Source organism: Dryas octopetala, chromosome 3 (assembly GCF_963921425.1).
Source record: "Dryas octopetala chromosome 3, drDryOcto1.1, whole genome shotgun sequence".
Taxonomy (NCBI): domain Eukaryota; kingdom Viridiplantae; phylum Streptophyta; class Magnoliopsida; order Rosales; family Rosaceae; genus Dryas; species Dryas octopetala.
The window spans coordinates 18,423,338-18,438,452 of record NC_141368.1 but is presented as its reverse complement, the minus strand read 5'-3'; the positions used below and the strand labels follow the sequence as shown (position 1 = coordinate 18,438,452).

General features: G+C 33.6%; 1 protein-coding gene across 1 annotated transcript; it reads right to left on the bottom strand.

Moving 5' to 3' along the window:
• Positions 1-9,796: 9,796 nt before the first annotated feature.
• Positions 9,797-13,618, bottom strand: LOC147291540 (coenzyme Q biosynthesis Coq4 family protein / ubiquinone biosynthesis Coq4 family protein). The gene is made up of 4 exons (XM_086237037.1): positions 13,481-13,618; positions 12,750-12,832; positions 11,400-11,612; positions 9,797-10,526 (listed from the first exon to the last, which is right to left on the bottom strand). The coding sequence occupies exons 3-4, from the start codon at positions 11,580-11,582 to the stop codon at positions 10,026-10,028; spliced, it is 684 nt and encodes a 227-aa protein (XP_086093163.1). The 5' UTR covers positions 11,583-11,612; positions 12,750-12,832; positions 13,481-13,618; the 3' UTR covers positions 9,797-10,025.
• Positions 13,619-15,115: the final 1,497 nt, after the last annotated feature.

The following is a 15,115-nucleotide window of genomic DNA, read 5'->3' as shown; positions in this document are numbered from 1 at the left end:
CACCCCTCTTCTCTCTCCCTCTTCCATCTTCTTCCTTCATATATTGTTAAAATAAACCCTTTATTTGTCAGTTTTCCTCTGCAGATAAGCTTCCAAAGTGGTAATCTGTCTATTAATTCAAATATATTGTCATTTGTTTTTTTATCTTCTTGTAGTTCTTGATTTGGGTGTGATTATTGTTCTGGGTACGTGTTTGATTTAAGATGAAATGATTGTGGGTTAAGTTTTTGATTGAGTTGAATTTTGATGATAACTGCAAGAGATCTCAGATTGAAAATGACCTCCAATGGAGCATCCAGTTGTGTGCCTCAAAGCACACAAGTTGTGTCCCTCAAAGCACACAAGTTGTGTCCTAATCTCACTTGTTCATGACCTTGTTTGTTTTCACTTACACTTGCTGTCTTGTTGTTTCATGTTGCAAACATACTAATGAGCTTGTTTTGCTCCGATTGGTCCCATTTGCACTGTACTACATAATTACTAACTTTTGCAAATTATGGGCAGTAACAATTAAATTCTGATACTTGCTAATTTGATTTGACCCTTTGTTTATGAGCAACGTGCATTTTTATCTTATCAGAGGTGGGCTTGCCATAAAAGATTGATGGCATAAATGACTAATCTTTTTTCATTTTGTTGTTGTGCACATAGTGGTGGCATAAGTTAACTCTTATAGCCTTGTGACATAAATGACTAAAATATTTCTTAAACTTAATTCTTAAATAAGATTGTCTGACAATTCTCCAAAAAAAAAAAAAAAAGGACCATCTGACCACGTGTATGGTACAACGCAGATTGATCCATGGAACAAGTGTCATTGCACTCTTGCAATGTAGTTACACACAAATACATCCCTAAAAATAAAAATTTAAAAAAACTCTAAACTCAATATTAAACTCATAGATCCACACCCATGCAGTTAAATTCACAATCTAACGAAAATAAACACACATGGGGATCTGTCCTTAAAATTACAAAGTCTCAATTTTTGTTTCTTTAAACTTAAAATTGAGAAATACATATATGTATTTTTTTGGGTTAATTATAACCCCAACAAATTTTTTTAACATTTCACCCTCACACTATGTTTCATTAAATACATAATCTCATTCCATAAAAAAATCAAATGGACTGTTAGTTTTGCATGCGTAACGCCACCACGGTGGCATCACGTGGTCTTCTCTTTGAAAGGTCCGTTTGATTTTATTAACCGAATGAAGGGTTCATTCATAAGTCGAGGGGATTAATTGTAATTAAACTCTTTTTTATTTTGTGAGGGGTTTGGGCCAAAAGCCCAATTTATTTCCTTGTCTATGATTTTAAGTTGCTGCAAAATGCTGCATTCTCTTGTTTTGGACTGAAAAACTATTGCACTCTGAAAGTTTTTAAATAAGCAGCTTATTTGACCACTAATGGCTTGATGTTAACTTTCACAACGTAAAGCAAATTCCTTTATCTGTTGTGTGGATGTTTGAGTTTGATATCTTGAAATTGAAACCATTACACTCCTGCAGCAAGTTGTCTCTTGGCGGTTAGTTGATTTTGTTCATCGCTCAGGGAGATTGTTTACTCGTTAACCCTTCCCTTTGTGGTCAGACATGCATGTGCCGACACATTTCTTCGTGTTGTGAAGGCATATATTGTCATCCATTAAAAAAAAAGTAGTTCTAGGGATCTCAACTTTGTGACACATTAAGTGTCGACCATCTGGCTTGACACATGGATAGCTTGTAGCCTTGTGCTATGATAGCATAAACAAATTGGGGGCATCCAAACCCGAACCAATTGGCAATGGTCAATAGGTGAAGAAATCCAAGACCTTATATTGTATTATGCAAAGCCTTACTTCTCCGACATGGGATACTACTCTCAACAGTTTGTTGGAATGCAATGCCTAAGTTGATGTAGCTAGCAGGCAATTAATAATATTTTTAGTTGATGTTTTGATTCAAAATTTATGACAAATTGACACTCTACAAATGTGAGAGTTGTGTTTTAGAGAATTAAAGATGATGAAGATCATATTCAAGGCTCTAGGAATTCCATGGAAGTCATTCAAAATGGTACAATTATAAATCCAATAAGTTTATTTTTTTCGTATATTTTTTTTTGTTTCTTTTATACTTTTAAGTTTTAAGTAGAAGTGTAAAATGAGCATGACATGGCGCATCGTGCTAAGCATAATATGAATACTTGTAGGAAGCACGACTGGGCTTAATTTAAATGGTCTACATTGGTACAGCATAACCCATTTTACTCCTCTAATACCTTTTAGTTGTGTAACAAGGTGGGCATGGTTATCATTTTTTCTTTGGCCTGACCATTATTTATGCTCCAGCTTGTGGGAAGTGTTGAAACTATAAAACGAAATTGTAATTAGGATTTTTAGGTCAATTATAATATTAGCTTTCTTACTTAATTTATTGAATGTGTGAATTGTTTTTTATTGTGATATATTAGAGGTTCGATCACTATTTACAACCTTTGGTGGCTATGATATTTAATGGATCTCATCCTCTTATTGTTTTTTAAATAATATATTATACATTACGTACTACAGTTATGAATCCATATATATCAAAAAATAATGTTAAAATTACTTGGAAGCGACCAATGTTGACAGGGTTCACTCCTGCCAGCATTTCTCTGGAAAATTCTTCATCAGTCCTCCAAGCAGACCTATCCTCTGTACAAAATCATTAAAACATCACAATTAAATGAATGAAAATATTATATGATACCACAGGCTCTTGCAGTAAGCCTCCAACTTTACAATGTTCTCATTGCCGTTGGTAGACAACAGTGGTTGTGCCTGCTGACAGATATCTACCATACCTTTAGCTTCAAGGCTGTCAAACTTGTTGGGAGTGCTATCAACCAGAGCTCACTCCTAGCTCTGGTCTAATGAATTGAGCTACGGATTTCGAAGCATAAGCAAGGAAGTCTGACATCTTCAGTTGTCCAAATCGTTCGTCTCTTGGAACATAAATTTTTATACTCATAAGAAGCTTCAGCGTACTCTCACTGTTAGGATCTGGTTGGAATAAGATCACAAAATCCTAATGATAGTAACAATATCAGTTAATTAAAATCCCATTTAGTATATCAACTTTTTTGGTAAAACACTACATGTTATGAGACATCAAATTATCACTGCTAACTAATAATTAGAAGGAAAAAAAATAAATATACATATATAAGTGACTAGCTTGTCTTGGTTGGGATCCCCCAGATCATTGTAGTACGCAAAGTCATAGACCCTGTCCCATTCCTGGAGCACTCCTTTTCCATCTCCTCTCAACTGTACAAGTTCTTCTTCTCTGTATTTGCATAGTGGCAATGGTGTATCACTTGGAAGATATGTCTGCACAAATATCTTCTTCTCACGTAGAAGCACTTCTAATTTTCCATCAATAATTTAAACGAAGCTTATAATTTGGATATCATTTCTATTGTATTGGAAGTATATGACTAAAATTGCCAAAATTAAAAGAACATGATCGAAAAAAGAAATTTCATGAAAGTACGAAGATTGAAAATATCATTTAGCCAATTGAAAAATTAGAGAATGTACAACCATCTCCCTTTTGATTTTGTGAATGGGTAAGGCCCTGGCACATGAGGTTGGGTAAGTTCATATTGAACCAAGTATTGCTGCCATTCTTATCATGGATCTATCTTTCAATAACGCGTCTACTATTTCTAAAGTCACCAGAACCCCTGTCCATGTCTCTATCATATTCTTTAGGTGATCCACGTTGCTGCTTTCCAAATCCTTCTCTTTTACTCATTCTCTGCCATCAAAATCGTTCCCTCAAAATCCTCTGTTATTACCACGTGATCCTCTTGCTGATCTATCAAAATCATCCTTCAAGGAGTTCCTCCTACCACCCTTCATTCCATTGGATTGAAATTGTGTATCTTTGGTAAAGTTATGGCTGCTGCCACCTTTGAAATTGTTTGCTACATTCCCTCTCATTCTATTTTTACGAGATTGTAAATCATCACTGTCTGATTCTGAACCAGAAACCGAATCATCTTCAATATCAAAATTTCCTCTCCTCTGAAAATCTTTTCTCCTAGAACCCGATTTATTCAATTTACCTTTCCTAGATCCAAAATTTTGATCTAGATCATCAGCCACATCAGAAGACAGCCCAAGTTCATCATCAGAACCAAAGCTTAATCCATTGGATTGACCAGTTGTATTCCTACCCCTAAGCTTATAAGTGTTTGAAATAGAAAATAATTGGACTAAGGACTAGATCGACTTCACTTGTTTGTCTACTTGCCCCCTTAGATTTTAGGCTAAGATTTTCATAATAAACCTAAGTTTTAGTAATTCACACTTAGTAATGAAATAATATTAATAAATGGAATTAAACTAAGTTGGTAATAACTTTTAAGTTATTGGTTTTAAATTGAGAGAATTTATTTCAGAGTGTGAGATCTTAAATACCTCTTAAACTCCGAAATTAGGATGCATAACGTACTTGTTTTGGGAATATTTGAGATTTTAACACACTCGCCACGGGTGTTCAGGTCTCAAGCATTTTCAAGGCAAGTGCCTATGATGCATATCTTATTTTGGGATACAACAAGTTAAAAGTGTTCGATAAAAATTCATTTGAGTTAATTAAATTAGGGGTTAGAGCCTTCACCTAATTTAAAAGGCAGTTTGTGTATGCTTGTTGAATAATTAAAAATGAATTATGGCACACTTTAGAGAATTCACATAATCTCTTGTTTGATTATTGTGTTCCCTACTTCACATAATTGGAACTCATAATTTGAGTAATAAATTATTTGGTAACCAAGAATCATAATGTTTGATAAACGTTTATCATGTGTGTGTTTCACACATCCTTGAGTGGGAACATCTCTAGTACAATCGGAGTGGTGGAGAGTATAGTTTTCCTACGGGTCTGCTCAACAGGGGATCCTTGACTCTTTAGTATGATGATATCAACTTAGATGTTTTGGACTTCTGATAATAATCGTAGCTCATTTTTCTTAAATAACACGAGTCTTCACTATTTTGATATGATCAATGGTGATGTTTCCTCAATGGGAGTTGTGTCCATATGATTTGATTTTATGTCATGCATTTTTAGTTGGTGATTAAGCCGCTTTTGAGCTGAGGCTGCACTTGTGAGATTTGACATGTGTTGTTATATCATGTCAATATTAATAGTACATAGTTTTATTGTACTTAGTGCTATGGTGATGTGACATGAGAGTAAAGGATTATATTTTTGTAACCTTGGGTTTCAATCCCCTAAACTTCCAGAAGCGATAGTACAGACGAACTAGTCGAGTTGTCCTTCTGGGGAGGCTAACTTATGAGGTACTTACCAGAAATGACTATTCTCGCTACCTGATTGAGTTTTTTTTCAACAGTAGAGGTAGTTGGCCCTTTGTGTGGTCGATCAGTGCAATTATTGCTGAATTTTCGTATTTCAATTATTTGGTTGGGTTGGTATTTTGATGCCCTTGTTATTGCAAGTATTATTATTTTACCAAGCCTGCTCAGGTATGCTTTGCATGAGTGCCTGGTTTGTAATGTGTTTTAAAGTGCTAGATATTTCATTATGGCTATGTTTAATTGTGATTAATTTTCCAATATCACTTATGTTATATTGTCTGATATGCGATCATACTTGAGTCGGTTTTACTCATATGAGTGTTAAAGCTCACTGAGTTTTTCATGTAACCCGGTACACCATTCTACGGTGTAGGAGTTTATTTTGCAGGGTAGTCAGACTGTGGAGGCAGCGTGGAGAAGATGTGGCAATAAGCATTCCAAAAGTTGAATTATATCTTACGATTTACTTTGTCATGATTATTTTTGTATTGATCTCGGCTCATTAATATTTAAATCTTTCAAGGTTTACATCTAATGTCTGTAAATCTTGGGGGTTGGTTTGGTTTTAAAATATTTGATTTAATAATCTTTATATTTTTTGCTGCAAATTTATTTATGATCCAATATCTTTTATTTTCCCGTAACATAAATGTTTAATTTTCATCAATATCTCACCAAATAATTTTAATATTGTCTAAAAGTTTTTATTTTAGCTCTTTCCATTATTAAAAAAAATTGTATGAAATTGTTAAGTTGTGTACATATACATGTATTAAATCCTTATATAATTAGTATGATTTGTATAACACATTCTTCAAATGACACTACACCCAAAATATATTCATAAGAATTTTGTGAATTCATATAAATATTTACAATTATAGTTTATTTATTATGAGTATGTTAAAAAATTATTGTTGGAACTATATTTTACACATTTGTTGCACTAATAATCATCAATTGTCTTAATTCTGTGTGTTCCAAGAATAATTTTTTAACATGCTCATAATAAATAAACTCTAATTGTAAATATCTATATGAATTCACAAAATTCATATGAATGTATTTTGGGTGTAGTGTCATACCAATCATACTAATTATATGATGATTTAATATATGTATATGTACACAATTTAACAATTTCATACAATTTTTTTTAATAATGCATGGAAAGAGTTAAAATAAAAAACTTTTAGACAGTATTGAAATTATTTGGTGAGATGTTGGTGAAAATTAAACATTTATGTTTCGGCCTCTGCAAGCATAAAATATTGTCTCCGCCCCTACCTCCTAAAGTACCAATCCAATCAATACGTATAAGCAATGATAAGAATCTGTCTTTTTCAATATCCACAAATATCCTAAGTATCTCTGTTGTCCATGGCCAATCTTCTCTAAGCATCACAAATTCACAATATTCACCCAAGATACAATTATATATAGGCCAAAAGCTTACTTTCACTACTGGCTTAACAAATTTCGCCATAGCCGTAACAAAACAAATATGTTGACAAAGTAAATTTTGACGTTGGGGTCGTTTCTTGGAAAAAAAAATGGAAGAAGATCAACGGGGATAACATGGCATAGTCCATAATGAGCAACATATAGAAGGACACACAACAACTTGCAGTACAAGGATTTCAGTCAAGTTCAAGTGTTGCCGAAATGGTTCCATTTTCAGCCCTCCTAACTAAGGATATATGCATTATATAATTGTTAGATTTTCTTAGGGACATGAAACAATCACGAAGATACTAAAATTAAATGCTAGTGAAAATTAGTACGTACTTAACGATTCTTGATCTGTTAGAAGAGAGAAAATTGTGCTCGAACGATCTATAATCCATTGTATATAGTACTATGTTTCAATCAATCTCATTTTCCGTCACTTTAATTTCTCAGCAAAATTACCAAACAAACAGTAATTTCTTTATAGAAACAAGCAGCAGAATAATATATATTAGTATAGTAGTCAAGCACTAATAAAATCGAACAATCTATTTTCAAGTCCAGTACTCATCGTTCACAGAGAATGAACAATCACGAAGAAACTCAAATTAAATGCCAGTGAAAGTTATTACGTACTTATGATCCAACCCAACATTAAAAATAAAAACTTAGCCTTAACATTGATTATTTGGTTCTAGAACTGAGTTATTAGAGCTTAGTAATTCTTTCTAGGGCTAAATGGTCAATGTGGTAGATGGCGTGCATCCAAATCTTTCGGGCTATGGTTTGGGACGCGACATGCCCCTTCTATTGAAAGATCCCTTAAATAAGAGAGATCTCTTATGGGGTCCACTTCACATTGTATTTTGATGATCGGAACCATCTATTATTTTTTGTCACCACTGAAAGATAGTCTTTGCAAAAAATTGAGTTAATCGGAAACTATTTGACCATTTATCAAAAATATTTTCTTCGTCTATTTATTTGATCAAAGTTTGATAGTTTAAGAAAAATACTTGGGTCTTGAGGTTTGATGACATTTTTATCCTCAGTACCAATAATCTTATAACACGTGTCATTTCATTTAAATAAGTTTATCTCATAATTCAGTAATTGTTATTATTTTTTAAAAGTATTGACATATGTTATAAAATTATTGGTAGAGAAAGTCCTCAAACCTCATGACCTAAGTAATTCCCAAAGATTAATGGCATAAATGACTAAAGTCTTTTTTTTTTTTTTTTTTTAAGTTTTGTGATTTTCCTTTTTGTTCTTGTGCACAGTGGTGACATAAGTTATTAATTATTATAGCCTTGTGGCATAAATGACTAAAATATTTTGTTAAACATAATTCTTAAAATATGACTGTGTAACCACGTGTATGGTATGACCGCACAGTGTTATGACGTTATGTATATTGTTCACTTATAAAATTGTAAATTTTACTTAAAATATGTACACATGTTAGTATTTTATTGAAGGTTGTACCAAACACGTGGCACGACCGCCTTACTAAATAATCTCTTCACAAACTTATATGTTAGATAGCATACTAATGGAAGAGTTATCAAAGTTGACGAAATGAGATTGGCGAAACAAAAATTATGTTTATGGAGCAAAGTGAGTAAAATTAAGTTGTGAAAGACAAAGTGAGACACATGACATGGTTTAAGAGATATGAGCTTAAGTATATGAGATAACAAATCTTGCAATTGCATGGCCATTCAAATTGACAGATCCATCAAAATTCAACTTAACAAAAGATTGAAGTATAGAGTTTGTCATTGTATATCTAGTCACCTTAGGGCTTAGGCCTAGGCCACTTTGATTGTTAGGCATATATGTATCTAAAAGCGTTCTATAGCTAATTAGTTAGTAAAGTAATATGTATTAAAAAATGTTCTATAACTAACTGGTTAGTAAGATAATATGTGATCCTATAATATAAACCGTTCATTTTTTACAATTTCATTCAAAGATCAACCTTGTAAAAATTCATTCAAATTGAAAATCATTTAACTATTTGATTATTATAACAATTATTCAGAGAAGGTGGGGCATGTTGAGAATCCCAAGTAGATTGGGGAAAATAACATGTAAAATTTTTCAAGGTTAAGGCTAAGTTGATTTTAAATTGAGAAGACAAGGACAAAATAATTGCACACCAATCGGTGAATTTTTCCTAAAAAATTCCATAAATGAGCAGCAAACATTGTCAGTTAAGAACATGATGTAGTGACAGCTAATATAATTACTATATGGTTCAGGAAAAAGACTATCTGCTGTATTTCTGTATTGACAAAATGATCAATTGCAAATAATAAAAGAAAAGAATAGTTATAGTCCTAAGCTTGATGACACGAAAACTGCAAATCTTCGTTCCTCAAGTGGACATCTACCTGCAGCAGTCCCCAAATACATATGATCAGAGAAAGTAATAAGAGACCATACAAATTCGTGAGAAGGACTTACCTGCAACGGAGGTATGCACCTGCTATCCCCTCCCCCCCTTCTCTCTCTCTCTCTCTCTCTCTCTCTCTCTCTCTCTCTCTCTCTCTCTCTCTCTCTCTCTCTCTCTTTCTCACTTCTGTGTGATACCATCTATCCCATAGCACGGGATAGGTAAGTTATTCTCCAAATTCGTACTTTGACAAAACAAGTTTTGTCCTACACTGACAAAACAAGTTTTGTCTAATGTCAAAAGAAAACAGTGAATAATTTCTTGTCTAGGGGCAATTATAAATAATGTGTCGAACAACACATATGATAATATCTAATAATACAAGAGATAATACTAAGATACTATCTTGAGAACAAAAGCTTTAGGACTCTTTGAAATTACTTTTATCGCTTGACAAGCCTTTTATCAAACAACTAGAAAGAAGGTGTGGTTTGCATCCTTCTAAAATTCAGTTGATTTGGCATGCTTTCCATCCATCATACCCACATGTCTCTCTCGTTCCAATTTCCATAGCAAAATTATAAAAGAAAAAATAATTATTAATACAATAAATCAAGTTGGTCCCCGCAGGAGTATACAAGTAGTTAACACTGAAAAGGCCAAACTTGCTGGCGAGGATAAGAACATAATTGTTAATTTCTGAAGATGAAATAATATGGTTACTTTCAATGTGTTAAAACAAAATTTAGTTTGTACATATGCTCAAAAAATTTACAGTTCCTCCACCAAACTAGATGAAGCTACTGATGCTCAGGTTTGTTTAGGAGCAGCAGGAGCAGGACTTATCCCCCACTTACTCCGAACATCCTCTAAGTCCTCATGAAAGTGCTGCTCATAGTATACACACATGAGATCTGTGCATTGCGCGCCAGCTTGGATGGCCCAAGGAAAGTAGTGTTGAAAGAACAATTTCCTTTGCTTATCATTGAACCTTGCTGTGCCCCCTATAACAGACATCAGGCACATGGGAAGGTACATTTGCTTAAACTCTATTACTTTGAGCGCCGACTCACCCATCAAGTTTGTCGGAAGGTCAAAAAGGGTGTGCCAGAAGTCATGCACCTCACGAGCCCTCATGGCCACATATGCGAGCTCATCCGTTTCCAAGAACCGCACTGGTGGTCGATCATCTGGGGAAAAGTTTCTGGATCCCATGAACTTTGCATAGGCAGCACCAAATGTGTTTGGTGGTAGATCCCATGCATGACCCACTTTTGCAGATATTACACGGGGTCGATCCAACAGTATGGCCTGTAAAGAAAGAAATGCATTGGACATTGCTCTTAGAATAACAAGAAAAAACTGAGAAAATAAAATTTTCAGAAGATACTAGCAACCAAATGGCTTTGTAAAAAACAAAAACTACTTCCTCTTTGATTTGGATAACAAACATAATGGCGTTGAACTACTCATTCATAGCCTATTATGGGTGGCAAAAACAAAGTACACCAGTTAGTTACATATGAAAGATCAGTTCAATTAAAAGTGCATTATAAGTGATAATACAAAAGTATACCTATATAATTACTGTAACTGTAGATTATACCTACACTCTATCAAGGTCCCATTATAAGTCATAGTAATTTCCATGTTTTCATTAGCCATCATCCAATATTAAGCAACAGCATTGCATAGTCCATACTCAACAACATGAAGAACTATAATGCCATTTTTTTGTTTTATGAAAGTTTAACATATAACTTCGGTGCACTAGGATGGGTACCATCAATAATCTGATTAACACTTTTCTTTACAAGTAATCATCCAATTAAAGTTAATAGCTAATATTGTCATTTCCCTAGCTATGATAGACACTAAAATATTCCCTCTATGACACTTTTCTCTAGAAAAAAAGGAAAAAAGCAAACTTTCAAATAACATGTTATCGATTCGAATAACAGAAAACTCCAACACCCAACACAGAAGATTTCACATTAACAAAAACATAAAGCAGACAGCTAAGCAGAGACAACATTGATAACTATGAGAAAGTTTTTCTAAACAACTGCCATAGACTTATATGTGGAACATGTTACTTGAAATAGATAATTGTAATATTGATAAATAACCATTATGAATTATCTTTAAGAAATAAGAATGATAAGGGTAGACAAGAGGCTTTACTCTGCCTTCAGGGCTCCTCTTCATTCTTTCAAGAACTCTTTCAAATGCAGGCTTCCCAGTTGTCTCTCCAAGAGCTGCTATTAGGTCAGCTCTTCTTGGGTCCAGCAACGCTCCCACAGCTGAACCAACCGCGACAGCCGCCTGCTGCCACCGGTTCAGCCGAACACGAGCACCTCCTATCATGGCAACTATCCTTTTTTCTGGAAATATAAACTTTTACAAACAAATTTCAGCAAGAACACTTAACCTTTACACACAAAAAACCAATATTCCAACAGGAACAATTATCGGAAGAACTTTGTCACTATTTGCCACAATGTCTTGAAATACTTTGAAACCAAACAAGTTTAGCTGCTGTAAGGTGTTGATTTATTTTATAAAAACCAACCATTCACAATAAATACGAGTGAAAAAAGTCTTTAGAATCTACACCATCAACTTGATGGTAGGCGTCTGCCTTCATCACAAAGAAGGATCAACCATGGGATTGGGAAGTTGGTTGGCCAAACTATTCCACTTATCTTTATATTCGAATTTTTTTTTTTTTTTCAACTTTCAAGAAGTGCACTTTTTTTTCTTCCCTTTTTTTGTAAGAAAGAAAAGCAAACCCCACCGCCAGAAATGATTATGACAGTTCTTTGGTAGCTTTATTTTTCATATCTAATATATACTTTTAACTATTATCAAGGTTTTAAGGGCATAAGACAGGAAGAAACACTATAGCCATTGACACTAATTTTCAACAAAGTCTGGTCTTGTTTTTTTTTTTTAACCTTCCATTAGGAATTAGTAATTTAGTTCATGGGTAAAGACGAGACTACAGGTCTAAGTAAACAATCCAAATCCAAAGCACATTACACACTTGGGAACTCACAGGTCCACAAGAAAATCATGCCATTACTTGCACAATAGGGCTCTGATCAGTTGATAAACGTAAATAATTAACAACTATAACACACAAAACGCAAGACATTGAGGTCAGAAACATGGGCTCACTCAATTTTAATATATAATCACCAGTCCTCAACAACATACCACCAAAAAGTGGACCCCAGATACTTAATCTAAGTAATTGATATTTCAACCAATTTAGAACACAAACTAGCATAAATTCAGCTAAATGTAGGCTCACATGCACGAACATTTTAGTATAGAAATGGAGAAAAACAGATGCACAACAGACTGTACAGACTGAATTATAGGGACGGATCCAGGATCTGAAACTGGGGTGGGCTAAAAAAAACCTTGACTGTACGAGGAAATTTCATTAATAAACAGAAAATATACACCTAGCAACCTTACTTCCAGCAATATGCAACTAAGAATTTACGATTGAAATTTGAAGCTTACCAAACCAGCAATAATGAAATATACAACTTGGTTTCCAAACTTCCACTTCCAACAATTAAGATTGAGCTTACTGAACTTGGCACCTGAAATTTAGAAGCAATCTCACATCAATCAAGTTCATCACATATGCTTTTACTAATGAAATATGTGTCCATATGCTCGGACATCATATACTCTCTCACACTCTACAGGACCAAACTTTGTCTTCTTTTTACTAGAATTCTATGATTGCTTTTTATGGCCATTGGCCCATGGCTTGTGCTATTCAGCTACTGGAGACTATAAATATACAAGTTAGACTTTACTACATAACAAGAAGGCATATAAATATACAATACAAGTCAACTGGACTAATGGACTTGCTCTTACTTCCTGATCCTCACAAGTCAGTCAGCTTCCCCACCCCATATACATATACAACGCAAGTATAGAAGCTGATCATTGGTAATGGAGAGCCAAAAGCTATATGTTAAAAAAAAAAAAAAAAAAGTGATTTGTTAAGTATTTGGGTAATATTGAAATGGGTATATGTCTGGCCATTGGGAATTTGGGCATAAAATCCAACAAAATAAAAAATTCCTAAATTTAATCCCTAAATTCAAATGGGGTTCTCATTTCTCACAGTTAAACCTAACCTTAATACTCAAATTTAATCCCTAAATTCAGCCTCAAACATTTAAACCTAAATTAAATTAGAAACAAAAAAGAAGAGAAGAGATTCAAGAGAATACCTGCCCATGCGAAAATAAAGATTGAAGGCGATGATTATCTAGCCTGGTGAGTGGTGAGAGAGAGTGAGAGCTGAGAGTTGAGACAGAGCGAAGTCCAGAGGCCAGAGAGAGAACGAAGAGTGCTGTCTTTTTTTTTTTTTTTTTCCAATCAGGGTGGGCTGTGGGCTGGCCCGGCTGGGCTTAGTTTTCATTAACAGTTTTTTAAAAGTCAATTTTTGTTGGAATTAATACTATTTTGCTCTTCAGACTATTACACTTTATCAGTTTGCTCTCCGGACTTCTAATTTGAAAAATTAAGGACTCTGACTTTTTCAATTTTGCTAATTGAGGTTCTTCCGTCAATTTACACATTTTTTATCCAAATCTTTGAGGGCAAAATGGTCCCTTCCATTTAGATCTTATCATTTTTTCCTCTTTTATTTCTCGCTAAATTCTGGTTGATCATCTCGACATTTTAGATGAAAAATGTATAAATTGACGGAATAACCTTAATTGGCAAAATTGAAAAAGTCAGGATTCTTAATTTATCAAATCAGAAGTCTGGGGAGCAAACTGATACATGTGTAATAGTCTGAGGAGCAAAATGACATTAATCCCATTTTTATTTAATTAAACTTAAAATTGAGAGCAATGGCAAAAAAAAAAAAAAACTTAAAATTGAGAAATACATATACTTTTTTTTTTGGTGAATTACAACCCTTATAAATTTTTTAATACTTCACCCTCACATTATGTTTCACTAGCCTCTTAGCAAGCGCCACTATGCAAGTGCCACGCGCGTGAATTGACATTTTTAATTATTTTTTTTAGTTTTTTTATAATTTTCTACATAATTTTACATCATTTTCTTTACATTTTAAGATAGTGGATTGTCTTTTTTTATTTTTAAAATTTTATTTTAATAATTATATTTTACAACTATGCTCTTGTTTATTATTTTATTTTTATAAGACTGTTTGTTGAATGAAAAATAATTCAGATAATCTTATTTTTGGTAAAGCCTAAAATACAAAATCTCTCTTCAGGCTTTATAATATTAAACATTAAAGATTAAACACATAATCTCATTCCATCAAAAAATCAAGTAGACTGCCAATTTTACATGCGTGACGCCATGATGGCACCACTTAGTCTTCTCTTTGAGTTTGAGCGGTCCATTTGATTTTATTGACGGAATGAGGTTAATTGTTTGACTGAACTTGGTGTGGGAGTGAAATGTCAAATACTTTAGTTTTGGGGAGTAAAATGTAAAACCATTCATAATTGGAGGGGAATAATTGTAATTAAACTCTTTTTTATTTTGTGAGGGGTTTGGGCCAAAAGCCCAATTTATTTCCTTGTATATGTGAATCACTTTGCTGCTCCAATATTTTACCCAGAAACTCCTGACAGGTCAAAACCAAACCTGCCAGAGGATGCTGGGAGATCAGAACCAACAGCGTGCATTATTGACGAGGTACGGCCCCAGACATGTTCTGTTTTTCTTTTGAGTATTCAGTCTAAAAAAAAATATATTTTTTTTTTAAATGAAAGAGTATTTCTTTTTTGGATTAATTTTAGTTCAATACCTCAAGTTTTCTTTAAATTTTAATTTAGTACCTTATGTTTAAACCAAGGAATAAAATTTCGGGTTTT

What these genes read in the sequence shown, in the direction of transcription:
- LOC147291540 (XM_086237037.1), bottom strand. Translation starts at nt 11,582, where the DNA reads ATGATAGGAGGTGCTCGTGTTCGGCTGAACCGGTGGCAGCAGGCGGCT. An exon ending in AGAGGAGCCCTGAAGGCAGA is followed by an intron (nt 10,527 to 11,399) that starts GTAAAGCCTCTT and finishes CTTTCTTTACAG; the next exon opens with GCCATACTGTTGGATCGACC.